At 68.5% G+C, this 12,073-nt stretch overlaps 1 protein-coding gene across 1 annotated transcript in view; it reads left to right on the top strand.

Moving 5' to 3' along the window:
• The window catches only part of GRHL1 (grainyhead like transcription factor 1), a 33,161-nt gene extending 23,386 nt beyond the window's left edge, over positions 1-9,775 (top strand). The window contains exons 9-16 of the mRNA XM_054178774.1: positions 29-187; positions 999-1,086; positions 1,595-1,734; positions 4,859-4,896; positions 4,992-5,080; positions 7,668-7,753; positions 8,507-8,571; positions 9,474-9,775. Coding sequence (XP_054034749.1) covers positions 29-187; positions 999-1,086; positions 1,595-1,734; positions 4,859-4,896; positions 4,992-5,080; positions 7,668-7,753; positions 8,507-8,571; positions 9,474-9,588 — 780 coding nt within the window. The 3' untranslated portion in view covers positions 9,589-9,775. The remainder of the gene's footprint in view (positions 1-28; positions 188-998; positions 1,087-1,594; positions 1,735-4,858; positions 4,897-4,991; positions 5,081-7,667; positions 7,754-8,506; positions 8,572-9,473) is intronic.
• The last annotated feature ends 2,298 nt before the right edge of the window (positions 9,776-12,073 follow it).

Genomic DNA, 12,073 nt, shown 5'->3' with positions numbered 1-12,073 from the left:
CTGACAGTTCTGCCTCCCTCCTCCTCAGGTCTTCATCTCTGTCAACTGCCTCAGCACAGATTTCTCCTCCCAGAAAGGGGTCAAGGGGCTGCCCCTCAACCTGCAGATCGACACCTACAGCTACAACAACAGGAGCAACAAGCCTGTGCACAGAGCCTACTGCCAGATCAAGGTCTTCTGTGACAAGGTGGGCATGGCCCGGGCTGCTGCTGGCCCCTGGGCATGGCTCAGGCCAGGCTGGGGCACTGCTGTGGCCCTTGGCACAGGCAGGGGTGGGTCAGGCAGTGCAGCTCTGGCTGTGGTGGCCTGGGCCCAGCAGAGGGATGGAGGAGAGCTGCCAGGGGGGAGGTGGGAGGGCAGAGCTGCTTGAGGCAGAAGCTGCAGCCACAGACCAGAGGCTGAGACAAAGTCTGCTGATGGCCTTGGCTGCCCTCTGCTCATGCTGTGGGCAGGGGCCCACAGGTGCCCAGGGTGCCTGGGTCCCACCTGGCCAGAGCAGCCTGGGGTGGTGGAGCATGAGCTTGGCTCAGGTTTGGCTTGGAAGGGACCTCAGAGGTCACCCAGCTCCAGCCCTCTGCCCTGGGCAGGGAGACCTCCACCAGCCCAGGCTGCTCAGGGCCTCATCCAGCCTGGCCTGGAGCACCTCCAGGCAGGAGGCAGCCACAGCCTCCCTGGGCAGCCTGTGCCAGGCTCTCCCCAGCCTCAGTGCCAACGATTTCTTCCTGGTCTCCAGTCTCTCTCTGCCCTCCCCAGGCTTCAGCCCCTCCCCTCTCCCCCCCCAGGGGGGCTCTTGGCTGAGCTGGTTGGGTGCTGCCGGTGATGAGGCTGGGAGGTGAGCCCTGGGCAGCCCCAGAGCTGGCAGCCCCCGGCTGCCCTGCAGGGTGGGCGCTGTGCAGTGCTGCTGGGAGGCTGTGGGGAGCCTGCTCCTGCAGCTGGCAGAGGAATCCCACCCAGCCCAGCGCCCACCCTCTGCCCTCCCCTCGGTGTCTCCCTGGCAGGGGGCAGAGAGGAAAATCCGAGACGAGGAGCGGAAGCAGAGCAAAAGAAAAGGGAAGTGCAGCGACCCCAGCGCCCAGCTCAGTGCCTGTGAGTAGCACTCACCCCCCAGACCCTACCCCAGCCTCACCCTTCCCAGGAGGCACCTGGAAAGGAGCAGGGGGCAGCGGGTGCCAGGCTGCTGCCCAGGGGGCAGCCGTTCCCCTCTGCCCTGCTGTGCTCCCTGCTGGCCATCCCCAGCCCAGTTTGGTGCCCGAACCCCTCCAGGAGGGCTGGAGCCACCCAGAGCCCCTGAGCTGCTGCCCCAGGGTGCCAGCCCCCGGCTGAGAGCCCCAGGGTGCCAGCCCCGGCTGAGAGCCCCAGGGTGCCGGCCCCAGGGTGCCAGCCCCGGCTGAGAGCCCCAGGGTGCCAGCCCCAGGGTGCCAGCCCCCGGCTGAGAGCCCCAGGGTGCCGGCCCCAGGGTGCCAGCCCTGGCTGAGAGCCCCAGGGTGCCGGCCCCAGGGTGCCAGCCCCGGCTGAGGGCCCGTCTGCAGCAGGAGCGGGGCGGCGGGCAGGGCGCGGGCGGCGCGGTGACGCCGTGCCCCCTGTGGCCCTGCAGTCTCGGAGGTGAAGGTGCCGCTGCTGCCCTCCCACAAGCGCACAGACATCACCGTCTTCAAGCCCTTCCTGGACCTGGACACCCAGCCGGTGCTCTTCATCCCCGACGTGCACTTCGCCAACCTCCAGCGCGGTGCCCACGTGAGTCCGGCTGCGGCGGCGGCCGGCCGGCCGCGGGGCCCGGGGTGCCGCTGCGGCCCCTGGGCTCCCCCAGCCCGCTGCTGCAGGGTGAAAGGCTGCTCTGTGGAGCTGGCAGCTGTGCCAGCTCTGACCCGCTGCCAGGGCCCGGCCGCAGCCTCCCTGCAAAGTGCCCAGCTGACGCTGGAAGGGGAAGCAGTGAGAGCGCAGCCAAGGGGGGGAGCGATGAGTGCCCTGTGCTGGGACCCTGCTGTGCCCCGGCACCACCTCGGCACCACCTCAGCCTTGCTCTCTGAGGGCCCTGCCCAACCTGCCACAGGGAGGGAGCAGCACCCTGCACCCCCAGGGCTGCCTTGGGTGTTCCTCTGAGGGCTCCAGGGCTGAGCTCTGCCAGGAGGCTCCATGGCAGCCCAGGCACAGCTGGGCAGCTCCTGTGTGCTCCTCTCTCACTTCAGGCCCTTTGGGTTTTGTGTGAAAGAGGCTCTGCCCCCTCAGCCCCTTGGCTCTGTGCCCCCTCAGCCCCTTGGCTCTGTGCCCCCTCAGCCCCTTGGCTCTGTGCCCCCTCAGCCCCTTGGCTCTGTGCCCCCTGCAGCCCCTTGGCTCTGCCCCCCTGCAGCCCCTTGGCTCTGTGCCCCCTCAGCCCCTTGGCTCTGTGCCCCCTGCAGCCCCTTGGCTCTGCCCCCTCAGCCCCTTGGCTCTGTGCCCCCTCAGCCCCTTGGCTCTGTGCCCCTGCAGCCCCTTGGCTCTGTCCCCCTGCAGCCCCTTGGCTCTGTGCCCCCTCAGCCCCTTGGCTCTGTGCCCCCTCAGCCCCTTGGCTCTGTGCCCCCTGCAGCCCCTTGGCTCTGTGCCCCCTGCAGCCCTTTGGCTCTGTGCCCCCTCAGCCCCTTGGCTCTGTGCCCCTGCAGCCCCTTGGCTCTGTGCCCCTGCAGCCCCTTGGCTCTGTGCCCCCTGCAGCCCCTTGGCTCTGTGCCCCCTCAGCCCCTTGGCTCTGCCCCCTCAGCCCCTTGGCTCTGTGCCCCCTGCAGCCCCTTGGCTCTGCCCCCCTGCAGCCCCTTGGCTCTGCCCCCTGCAGCCCCTTGGCTCTGTGCCCCCTCAGCCCCTTGGCTCTGCCCCCTGCAGCCCCTTGGCTCTGCCCCCCTGCAGCCCCTTGGCTCTGTGCCCCCTCAGCCCCTTGGCTCTGCCCCCTCAGCCCCTTGGCTCTGTGCCCCCTGCAGCCCCTTGGCTCTGTGCCCCCTCAGCCCCTTGGCTCTGCCCCCTCAGCCCCTTGGCTCTGTGCCCCCTGCAGCCCCTTGGCTCTGTGCCCCCTCAGCCCCTTGGCTCTGCCCCCTCAGCCCCTTGGCTCTGTGCCCCCTGCCGCCCCTTGGCTCTGTCCCCCCTGCAGCCCCTTGGCTCTGTGCCCCCTCAGCCCCTTGGCTCTGTGCCCCCTCAGCCCCTTGGCTCTGTGCCCCCTGCCGCCCCTTGGCTCTGTGCCCCCTGCAGCCCCTTGGCTCTGTGCCCCCTCAGCCCCTTGGCTCTGTGCCCCCTCAGCCCCTTGGCTCTGTGCCCCCTGCCGCCCCTTGGCTCTGTGCCCCCTGCAGCCCCTTGGCTCTGTGCCCCCTCAGCCCCTTGGCTCTGTGCCCCCTCAGCCCCTTGGCTCTGTTCCCCTGCAGCCCTTTGGCTCTGTGCCCCCTGCAGCCCCTTGGCTCTGTGCCCCCTGCAGCCCCTTGGCTCTGTGCCCCCTCAGCCCCTTGGCTCTGCCCCCTCAGCCCCTTGGCTCTGTGCCCCCTCAGCCCCTTGGCTCTGTGCCCCCTGCAGCCCCTTGGCTCTGTGCCCCCTGCCGCCCCTTGGCTCTGTGCCCCCTGCCGCCCCTTGGCTCTGTGCCCCCTCAGCCCCTTGGCTCTGTGCCCCCTGCAGCCCCTTGGCTCTGCTCCCTCAGCCCCTTGGCTCTGTGCCCCCTGCAGCCCCTTGGCTCTGTGCCCCCTCAGCCCCTTGGCTCTGTGCCCCCTGCAGCCCCTTGGCTCTGTGCCCCCTCAGCCCCTTGGCTCTGTGCCCCCTGCAGCCCCTTGGCTCTGCTCCCTCAGCCCCTTGGCTCTGTGCCCCCTGCAGCCCCTTGGCTCTGTGCCCCCTCAGCCCCTTGGCTCTGTGCCCCCTGCAGCCCCTTGGCTCTGTCCCCCTGCAGCCCCTTGGCTCTGTGCCCCCTCAGCCCCTTGGCTCTGCCCCCTCAGCCCCTTGGCTCTGTGCCCCCTCAGCCCCTTGGCTCTGTGCCCCCTCAACCCCTTGGCTCTGCCCCCTCAGCCCCTTGGCTCTGTGCCCCCTCAGCCCCTTGGCTCTGTGCCCCCTCAGCCCCTTGGCTCTGCCCCCCTGCAGCCCCTTGGCTCTGCCCCCCTGCAGCCCCTTGGCTCTGTGCCCCCTCAGCCCCTTGGCTCTGTGCCCCCTCAGCCCCTTGGCTCTGCCCCCTCAGCCCCTTGGCTCTGCCCCCTCAGCCCCTTGGCTCTGTGCCCCCTCAGCCCCTTGGCTCTGCCCCCTCAGCCCCTTGGCTCTGTGCCCCCTCAGCCCCTTGGCTCTGCCCCCCTGCAGCCCCTTGGCTCTGCCCCCCTGCAGCCCCTTGGCTCTGCCCCCCTGCAGCCCCTTGGCTCTGTGCCCCCTGCAGCCCCTTGGCTCTGTGCCCCCTCAGCCCCTTGGCTCTGTGCCCCCTGCAGCCCCTTGGCTCTGCCCCCTGCAGCCCCTTGGCTCTGTGCCCCCTCAGCCCCTTGGCTCTGTGCCCCCTCAGCCCCTTGGCTCTGCCCCCTCAGCCCCTTGGCTCTGCCCCCTGGCAGTGTTGTCCTTGGTGTTGGTTTCTGGGGAGCAGGAACCCATGAGGAGGTTCTTGGTAGCTGTGTGGAGCAGGCTGCCCAGGGAGGCTGTGGAGTCTCCTCTGGAGGCTTCCCAGCCCCCCCTGGCTGTGTTCTGGGTGCCCTGCCCTGGGTGCCCTGCCCTGGCAGGGGGTGGGCTGGCTGAGCTCCTGAGGTCCCTTCCAGGCCTAGGACACTGTAGATCCCTGGCCTGGCCCCAGGCTGGGCTGGAGCTGGTGGTTTGGGAAGGGTCTTTCCCCTGGCTCCCCTTCACTGGGTGCTGTTCTGCCTAAGGAGCTCTCCCTTTGTTTTCAAAGGTCCTTCCTGTGGCTTCAGAAGAGCTGGAGGGGGAAAGGTAAGAGCTGCACCCCCTCCCCTGCCCTGCTCCTGCCCTCACTCCAGGCTGAGCCCTGCCTTGCCCCGTGCTGATGTTGTGCCTGTCCATGGCAGCTCCAGCATGAAGAGAGGAGGCTACATGGCCGAGGAGGACTTCATTGCTGCTCCAAACAAACTGCCCAGGATAGAAGAGCCAAAGAGAGGTTTGGATTCCTTCTGCCAGCCTGAACTGCTGCAGGCTTTGCCCAGCAGGAGAAGATGCAGCTGGGCTCAAGGAGCTGCTTCCACTCCTTTGGGCTTGTGGCTCTGAGCACAGTCTGCAGCCCAGGCTGGGGCTGAGCTCCACAAACCTGCTGCAGTGTCAGGAGTCTGGGGGCTTCCTGCCAGCTCAGCCACCTGAGTGGCTCTCAGCCTGGAAGGAAAGAGATGCAGGGGGAGGGGAGCAGCCTGCAGGCTCCTTGCTGGGTGAGAGCAGAGACTTCACCACAGAGGCCACAGAATACTTCTGCAGAGCTTGAAGCAGTGGAGGGCAGGAGCTGGTTCTGGGCATGGAACTGCTGCATCCCTGCTGCTGCTGGGCCAGGGAAGGTTCTGCTGCTTTCCAGCCTCTTGCCACCTCCTGGATGTTGCTGTGGTGGTGTAGGAGGAGAATGAGAGGTCCCTTGGGAGATGGCCTGGTGACAGCTGGGTGTGGAAGGACCAAGGACAAAGCTTAAAGGGATTAAGAGAGGAGGATTGGACTCGGGGGGCAGCCAAGGTTAAGTCTGGCAAGCGGTGACCCTGCTGGGGTCACCCCCTGGGTGTGCAGGAGCAGGGGGAAGGATGGGCTTCATCCAAAGGAGGTGGAGGTCCTGGGGGGGTCTTGTTGCTGTGGGCCACGAAATGAGCTCCGTGGGGCAGTCCTGGAGTGGCTTGGCTTGGCAGGAACACCCAGGATGGGTTGGGGCAGAAGGGATGGTGAGGATCATGGGCACAGCCGTGGCAGGGGGCTTGGAACTGGATGAGCTTCAGCCTTCCCCCAGCCCAGGAGGCTCAGGCCCCATCCAGCCTGGCCTTGAGCACCTCCAGGGAGGTCTCCTCGTGCCCCCCTGTGCCCCTGCAGCGTGAGCTGCCCCCCTGAAGCCTGCAGCCAGCCCTGCTGCTGGGAACCTGCCCCTGGCAGAGCGATTCCGTCCAGGTGCTGCCCTGTCCTGAGCTCCCCTTGCTCAATTAGCTGTGCCACTAATTGCTCCAACGCTGCAGGTGTGGCAGGGTGAGGCTGCTGAGGCCTTGTAAACAGGGCAGGCTGCAGGACCTGCTCATTATGGGGTGGATGAGTCCAGGCTTTTCCTGCTGCCATGCTTCACCCTGCAGCTTCTCGTGAGGCTGCTGCTCCCCGCGGGGCCTCTGCTGCCTTGAGCAGGTCAGGGGTCAGCTCATTGGGGTCCTTCCTTTTGCCCCCTCCCAGCAGCAGAGCAAGGCTGCTAGGGGGGGCAGCAGAAGGATGAGCAGGAGGCTGAGCAGAGGGCTGGAGCTGCTCTGCTGTGAGCACAGCCTGAGGGAGTTGGGGTTGTGCAGGCTGGAGAGGAGAAGGCTCCCAGGAGACCTCATTGTGGCCTTCCAGGAGCTGCAGGGGGCTGCAGGAAAGCTGGGGAGGGACTTTGGAGGGGGTCAGGGAGGGATAGGGGTCTGGGACACCTCTGAGGGGGGCAGGAATCAGGCCTGGGACACAGGGAGCCAGCAATGGGCACTGGCAGCCCAGAAGGCTCAGCTCAGCTGCCCTTGGCCTTCTGGGCTGCCAGTGCCCATTGCTAGAGGTGGAGGGAGAGGATCCTGCCCCTCTGCTCTGGGGTGTCAGGGAGGGATAGGCCTGGGGGGGGATGGAGCAGAACTAGAAGTGGGGAGATTGAGATTGGCTGTGAGGGTGGTGAGAGCCTGGCACAGGCTGCCCAGGGAGGTGGTGGAAGCCTCCTGGCTGGAGGTGTTTGCAGCCAGGCTGGAGGTGGCTGTGAGCAACCTGCTGTGGTGTGAGGTGTCCCTGCCCATGGCAGGGGGTTGGGGCTGGCTAAGCCTGGAGCTCCCTGCCAGCTCTGTGATCCTGTGGTGCCAGCTGGGGTGGTGTGAGTGTGACTGGCACCTGCCAAGGGCCAGGAGGGGACATGAGGCAGCCCAGAGAGCTGCACAGTTGTGGAAGGGAGGAGGTGGCTGGGAGGCCTTCAGCTGCTTCCCAGCACAAGCTCCCTGCTCTCCTCTCCCTTCTGTCCCAGCAGCAAGGAGCATCCCTGCTGCCATGCCTGGGGCTGGGCAGGAGGAGCTGTGTCTGTGCCCATGCCAGGGCAGGTGCCCTGTGGGACCTGAGGGTCTCAGAGCTGTGTGGTTTGTGCTCCACCTTGCTGCATTTCAGCCAAGTGATCCTTTCTGGGCACAGAGCACAGCTGGAGAGCTTAGCAGAGGAGCTGCAGTGCTGGGTGCACACAGCTGGCTGGGCATGCCTGTGCTGCAGTGCCCAGTGCCCACTGCACCCCTCACCTGCAGTGCCTGCTGCTCTGGGCTGCACCAGCAGCAGCCCTGGAACCACCTCCCAGGGGAGTCCCCTGCATGGGGACAGCTCTCAGGCTGCCAGGGAGCTCAGGGCAACTCCACCAGCACCTGGAGAGGGTGGAGCAGATGGGGCTGGGGGTGCCCTCCAGCCTGGCATGCTGGGGGTCTGTGACCATGCAGCGGGCTGTGGGCAGCAGCTGCAGGCTGTGGGCAGCAGCTGCAGGCTGTGGGCAGCAGCTCCCCTGCCAACCTCTCTCTGCTTTGCTTCAGTGCTGCTCTATGTCCGGAAGGAGTCCGAGGAGGTCTTTGATGCCCTGATGCTGAAGACTCCCTCCCTGAAGGGGCTGATGGAAGCAGTAAGTAGCCAGGCTGCCCCCCACCCACCCCGTGCCAGGCTGCCCCCCACCCACCCCGTGCCAGGCTGCCCCCCACCCCGTGCCAAGCTGCCCCCCACCCCGTGCCAGGCTGCCCCCCACCCCGTGCCAAGCTGCCCCCCACCCCGTGCCAAGCTGCCCCCCACCCACCCCGTGCCAGGCTGCCCCCCACCCCCCCGTGCCAGGCTCTGCTCTGAGCTAGGCTGCCCCCTGTGCCAGGGCTGTCCAGTGCCTCCAGCTGTAAGTGGCTGTGGTGCCATGTGGTATGGCACAGCCCTGTGCTGCCCATGCTGCCTGCCAGCCTCTCCTGCCCCTGCTCCCTGCAAGGCCTTCAGCTGGGGGAGGCACAGCCCGGCAGCAGCCCCCCCCCTGCTGTGCCAGCAGCCCCTGGGCACGGAGCAGCCCCGGGCCAGGGCTGCTGCTCTCAGCTGTGGCCCCCAGGGGGGCTGCTGCCACGGGAGGCTCCCTCCTGGCTGTGGAGCTTGGCCAGGGAGGGGGCAGGGGGCTGCTGTCTGAGGGGTGGGACAGGATTCAGGGGGTTGCCCAGAGGCTGGCAAGGGGCAGAGGAGTTTGCCACCTCCAGGGCCGTGCTGCAGCTCAGCGCCGGCTCCTGGGGCAGAGCAGCTCTGCAGCCCTCCCTTAGCTGCTGCAGCCCCCCCAGCAGCCCCCCAGCAGCCCCCCAGCAGCCCCCCAGCAGCCCCCAGCCTCACCTGTGCCTGCTGGCCTCTGCTGCAGATCTCAGACAAGTACGAGGTGCCCCTGGAGAAGATTGGCAAGATCTTCAAAAAGTGCAAGAAAGGGTGAGCCTGCCCCTGCCCCCCCTGCCCCCCCTGCCCCCCCTGCCCCCTGCCCCCCTGCCCCCCTGCCCCCCTGCCCCCCTGCCCCCTGTCCCCCTGTCCCCCTGCCCCCCTGCCCCCCTGCCCCCCTGCCCCCCTGCCCCCCCGCCCCCCCGCCCCCCCGCCCCCCCGCCCCCCCGGCCCCCCGCCCCCTGCCCCCCGCCCCCTGTCCCCCTGTCCCCTGTCCTGTCCCCTGTCCCCTGTCCTGCCCCCTGTCTCCTGTCCCCTGTCCCCCTGTCCCCCTGTCCCCCTGCCCCCTGCCCCCCCGCCCCCTCTCCCCCTGTCCCCCTGTCCCCCTGTCCCCCCGCCCCCTGCCCCCCCCGCCCCCTCTCCCCCTGTCCCCCTGTCCCCCTGTCCCCCCGCCCCCTGTCCCCCCGCCCCCTGCCCCCCCCTGCCCGCCCCCTGCCCGCCCCCTGCCCGCCCCCTGCCCGCCCCCTGCCCGCCTGCCCCAGCTGCCTGCCCTGCTGCCCTGCCCTGGCAGGGGCTGGCCTGGCTGAGCCCTGGGGGTCTCTTCCAGCCCCTCCATTCCATGGGGAGCTGCAGCCTGGCTTGTGGCTCAGCCCAGGTCCTGAGGCCTCTGTGAGTGCTGGCACCAGAGGTGGTGGTGCCAGGGGCTGGCTGTGGTGGGGACTGCTGCTGGCAGAGCCTCCCTGGGCTCCTGTTCAGCTCCCCTAGGGCTCTGCCCACGGCAGGGGGGGTGGCACTGGGCAGTCTTCAGCCTCCCACCAGCCAGGGCTGCCCAGGGCTTCGTCCAGCCTGGGCAGGGGCACCCCCTGGGCAGGGGCACCCCCTGGGCAGGCTGCTGCAGCGCCTGGGGGCTGGGGCCATGCCCTCTGCTGCCAGCCTGAGCGAGCTTCTCGCCGCAGGATCCTGGTGAACATGGATGACAACATTGTGAAGCACTACTCCAACGAGGACACCTTCCAGCTGCAGATGGAGGAGGCTGGAGGCTCCTACAAGCTCACCCTGACGGAGATCTAGGGGCAGGCAGCCCCTGGGGGTCTCAAGCCGAGGTCCCAAGCGAAGCTCCTCCCAGGACTCAGCAGCTTGGGCACACACTGAGCACCTCCTGCAGAGGAGGGCCAGGGGCTGCCTTGCTCTGGGCAGCAGAGCTGTGGCCTTGCCTCACCCTCTGCCTTCCAGCTGCTCCCAAAGGCCATCCCCAGCTCGGAGCCTGCCTGGGGGGGAGGAGTGAGCGGGGCCCAGCGGTGTAAACCAGCAGTAAACACAGGAGGGGACTCCTGCAGGTGGCCTTGTAGGTGCTGATCTCTTCTTTGTCTCTCCAGCCCCCCCCACCCCGGGACTGCTTTCTGCTGGGGGGCACAGAGCTGCTGCTGGAGCCTGGCAGGAGCAGGACAGGAGCAGAGCAGCCTCTGCTTCGCCTCCTGCCCAGGGCAGGGGGCTCTGGGGGGCTGTGCAGCTGCCTTGCTTCTGAAGAAGGTGGGAAGGGTTGGAGCCCCCTGTGTGTAAGTGCAACATGCTGTGCAGGTCCTGACAGCGTGGGCAGAGCCCTGGAGTCCACCCCCCCAGACACAGAGCCCTGGAGACCACCCCCCAGACACAGAGCCCTGGAGTCCACCCCCCCAGACTCAGAGCCCTGGAGTCCACCCCCCAGACTCAGAGCCCTGGAGTCCACCCCCCAGACTCAGAGCCCTGGAGTCCACCCCCCAGACTCAGAGCCCTGGAGTCCACCCCCCCAGACTCAGAGCCCTGGAGTCCACCCCCCAGACTCAGAGCCCTGGAGTCCACCCCCCAGACTCAGAGCCCTGGAGTCCACCCCCCAGACACAGAGCCCTGGAGTCCACCCCCCAGACTCAGAGCCCTGGAGTCCATCCCCCCCAGACACAGAGCCCTGGAGACCACCCCCCAGACACAGAGCCCTGGAGACCACCCCCCCAGACACAGAGCCCTGGAGACCACCCCCCAGACACAGAGCCCTGGAGTCCATCCCCCCAGACTCAGAGCCCTGGAGACCACCCCCCTAGACTCAGAGCCCTGGAGTCCACCCCCCAGACTCAGAGCCCTGGAGACCACCCCCCCAGACTCAGAGCCCTGGAGTCCATCCCCCCAGACACAGAGCCCTGGAGACCACCCCCCTAGACTCAGAGCCCTGGAGTCCATCCCCCCAGACTCAGAGCCCTGGAGACCACCCCCCCAGACTCAGAGCCCTGGAGACCACCCCCCCAGACACAGAGCCCGGGAGTCCACCCCCCAGACTCAGAGCCCTGGAGACCACCCCCCCAGACACAGAGCCCTGGAGTCCACCCCCCAGACTCAGAGCCCTGGAGACCACCCCCCCAGACTCAGAGCCCTGGAGACCACCCCCCAGACACAGAGCCCTGGAGTCCACCCCCCCAGACTCAGAGCCCTGGAGACCACCCCCCAGACACAGAGCCCTGGAGTCCACCCCCCCAGACTCAGAGCCCTGGAGACCACCCCCCTAGACTCAGAGCCCTGGAGACCACCCCCCAGACTCAGAGCCCTGGAGACCACCCCCCCAGACTCAGAGCCCTGGAGACCACCCCCCATGTATGGAGCCCTGGGGCCACCTGGGGCTGTGCCCTGCCCATCTCCAGCAGCCCCTCAGCCATGCCCTGGGGGGCAGCAGGGCTCTGTGTGCTCTGGGGGGCACAGGGCACCTGCTCCTCCAGCAGCACTTTGTGCAGGGGATGCAGTGCCAGCTGTGCCAGGCCCAGCAGCTGGCCTGGGCCAAGGCTGGAGCTGGCATACCCAGGGGGGCCAAGCAGATGTGGTCTCCTTGGTGTCTCCTCACCTCTGGAGGTCGGGAGGAAGGCTCCTGCAGGGTGGATCTCACTCCTGTGGTGGTTCCTGTGCAGTGCTCTTGGGGCTCAGCTGGATGCTGCCCTCAGCAGCAGCTCAGGATGGATGAGCCCCAGTGCTGGAGCCGGCCTGGGGGCTCCTGGGGTGAGCCCCAGTGCTGAGTGCTGGAGCTGGCCTGGGGGCTCCTGGGGTGAGCCCCAGTGCTGGAGCCGGCCTGGGGGCTCCTGGGGTGAGCCCAGTGCTGGAGCTGACCTGGGGGCTCCTGGGGTGAGCCCAGTGCTGGAGCTGGCCTGGGGGCTCCTGGGGTGAGCCCAGTGCTGGAGCCAGCCTGGGGGCTCCTGGGGTGAGCCCAGTGCTGGAGCTGGCCTGGGGGCTCCTGGGGTGAGCCCAGTGCTGGAGCTGGCCTGGGGGCTCCTGGGGTGAGCCCCAGTGCTGGAGCTGGCCTGGGGGCTCCTGGGTTGAGCCCAGTGCTGGAGCCGGCCTGGGGGCTCCTGGGGTGAGCCCAGTGCTGAGTGCTGGAGCCGGCCTGGGGGCTCCTGGGGTGAGCCCCAGTGCTGGAGCTGGCCTGGGGGCTCCTGGGGTGAGCCCAGTGCTGGAGCTGGCCTGGGGGCTCCTGGGGTGAGCCCAGTGCTGAGTGCTGGAGCTGGCCTGGGGGCTCCTGGGGTGAGCCCCAGTGCTGGAGCTG

Source organism: Dryobates pubescens, chromosome 3 (genome assembly GCF_014839835.1).
Source record: "Dryobates pubescens isolate bDryPub1 chromosome 3, bDryPub1.pri, whole genome shotgun sequence".
Lineage (NCBI taxonomy): Eukaryota > Metazoa > Chordata > Aves > Piciformes > Picidae > Dryobates > Dryobates pubescens.
Note: the sequence above shows the minus strand (reverse complement) of the source record. Positions and strands in the feature narration are given on the sequence as shown.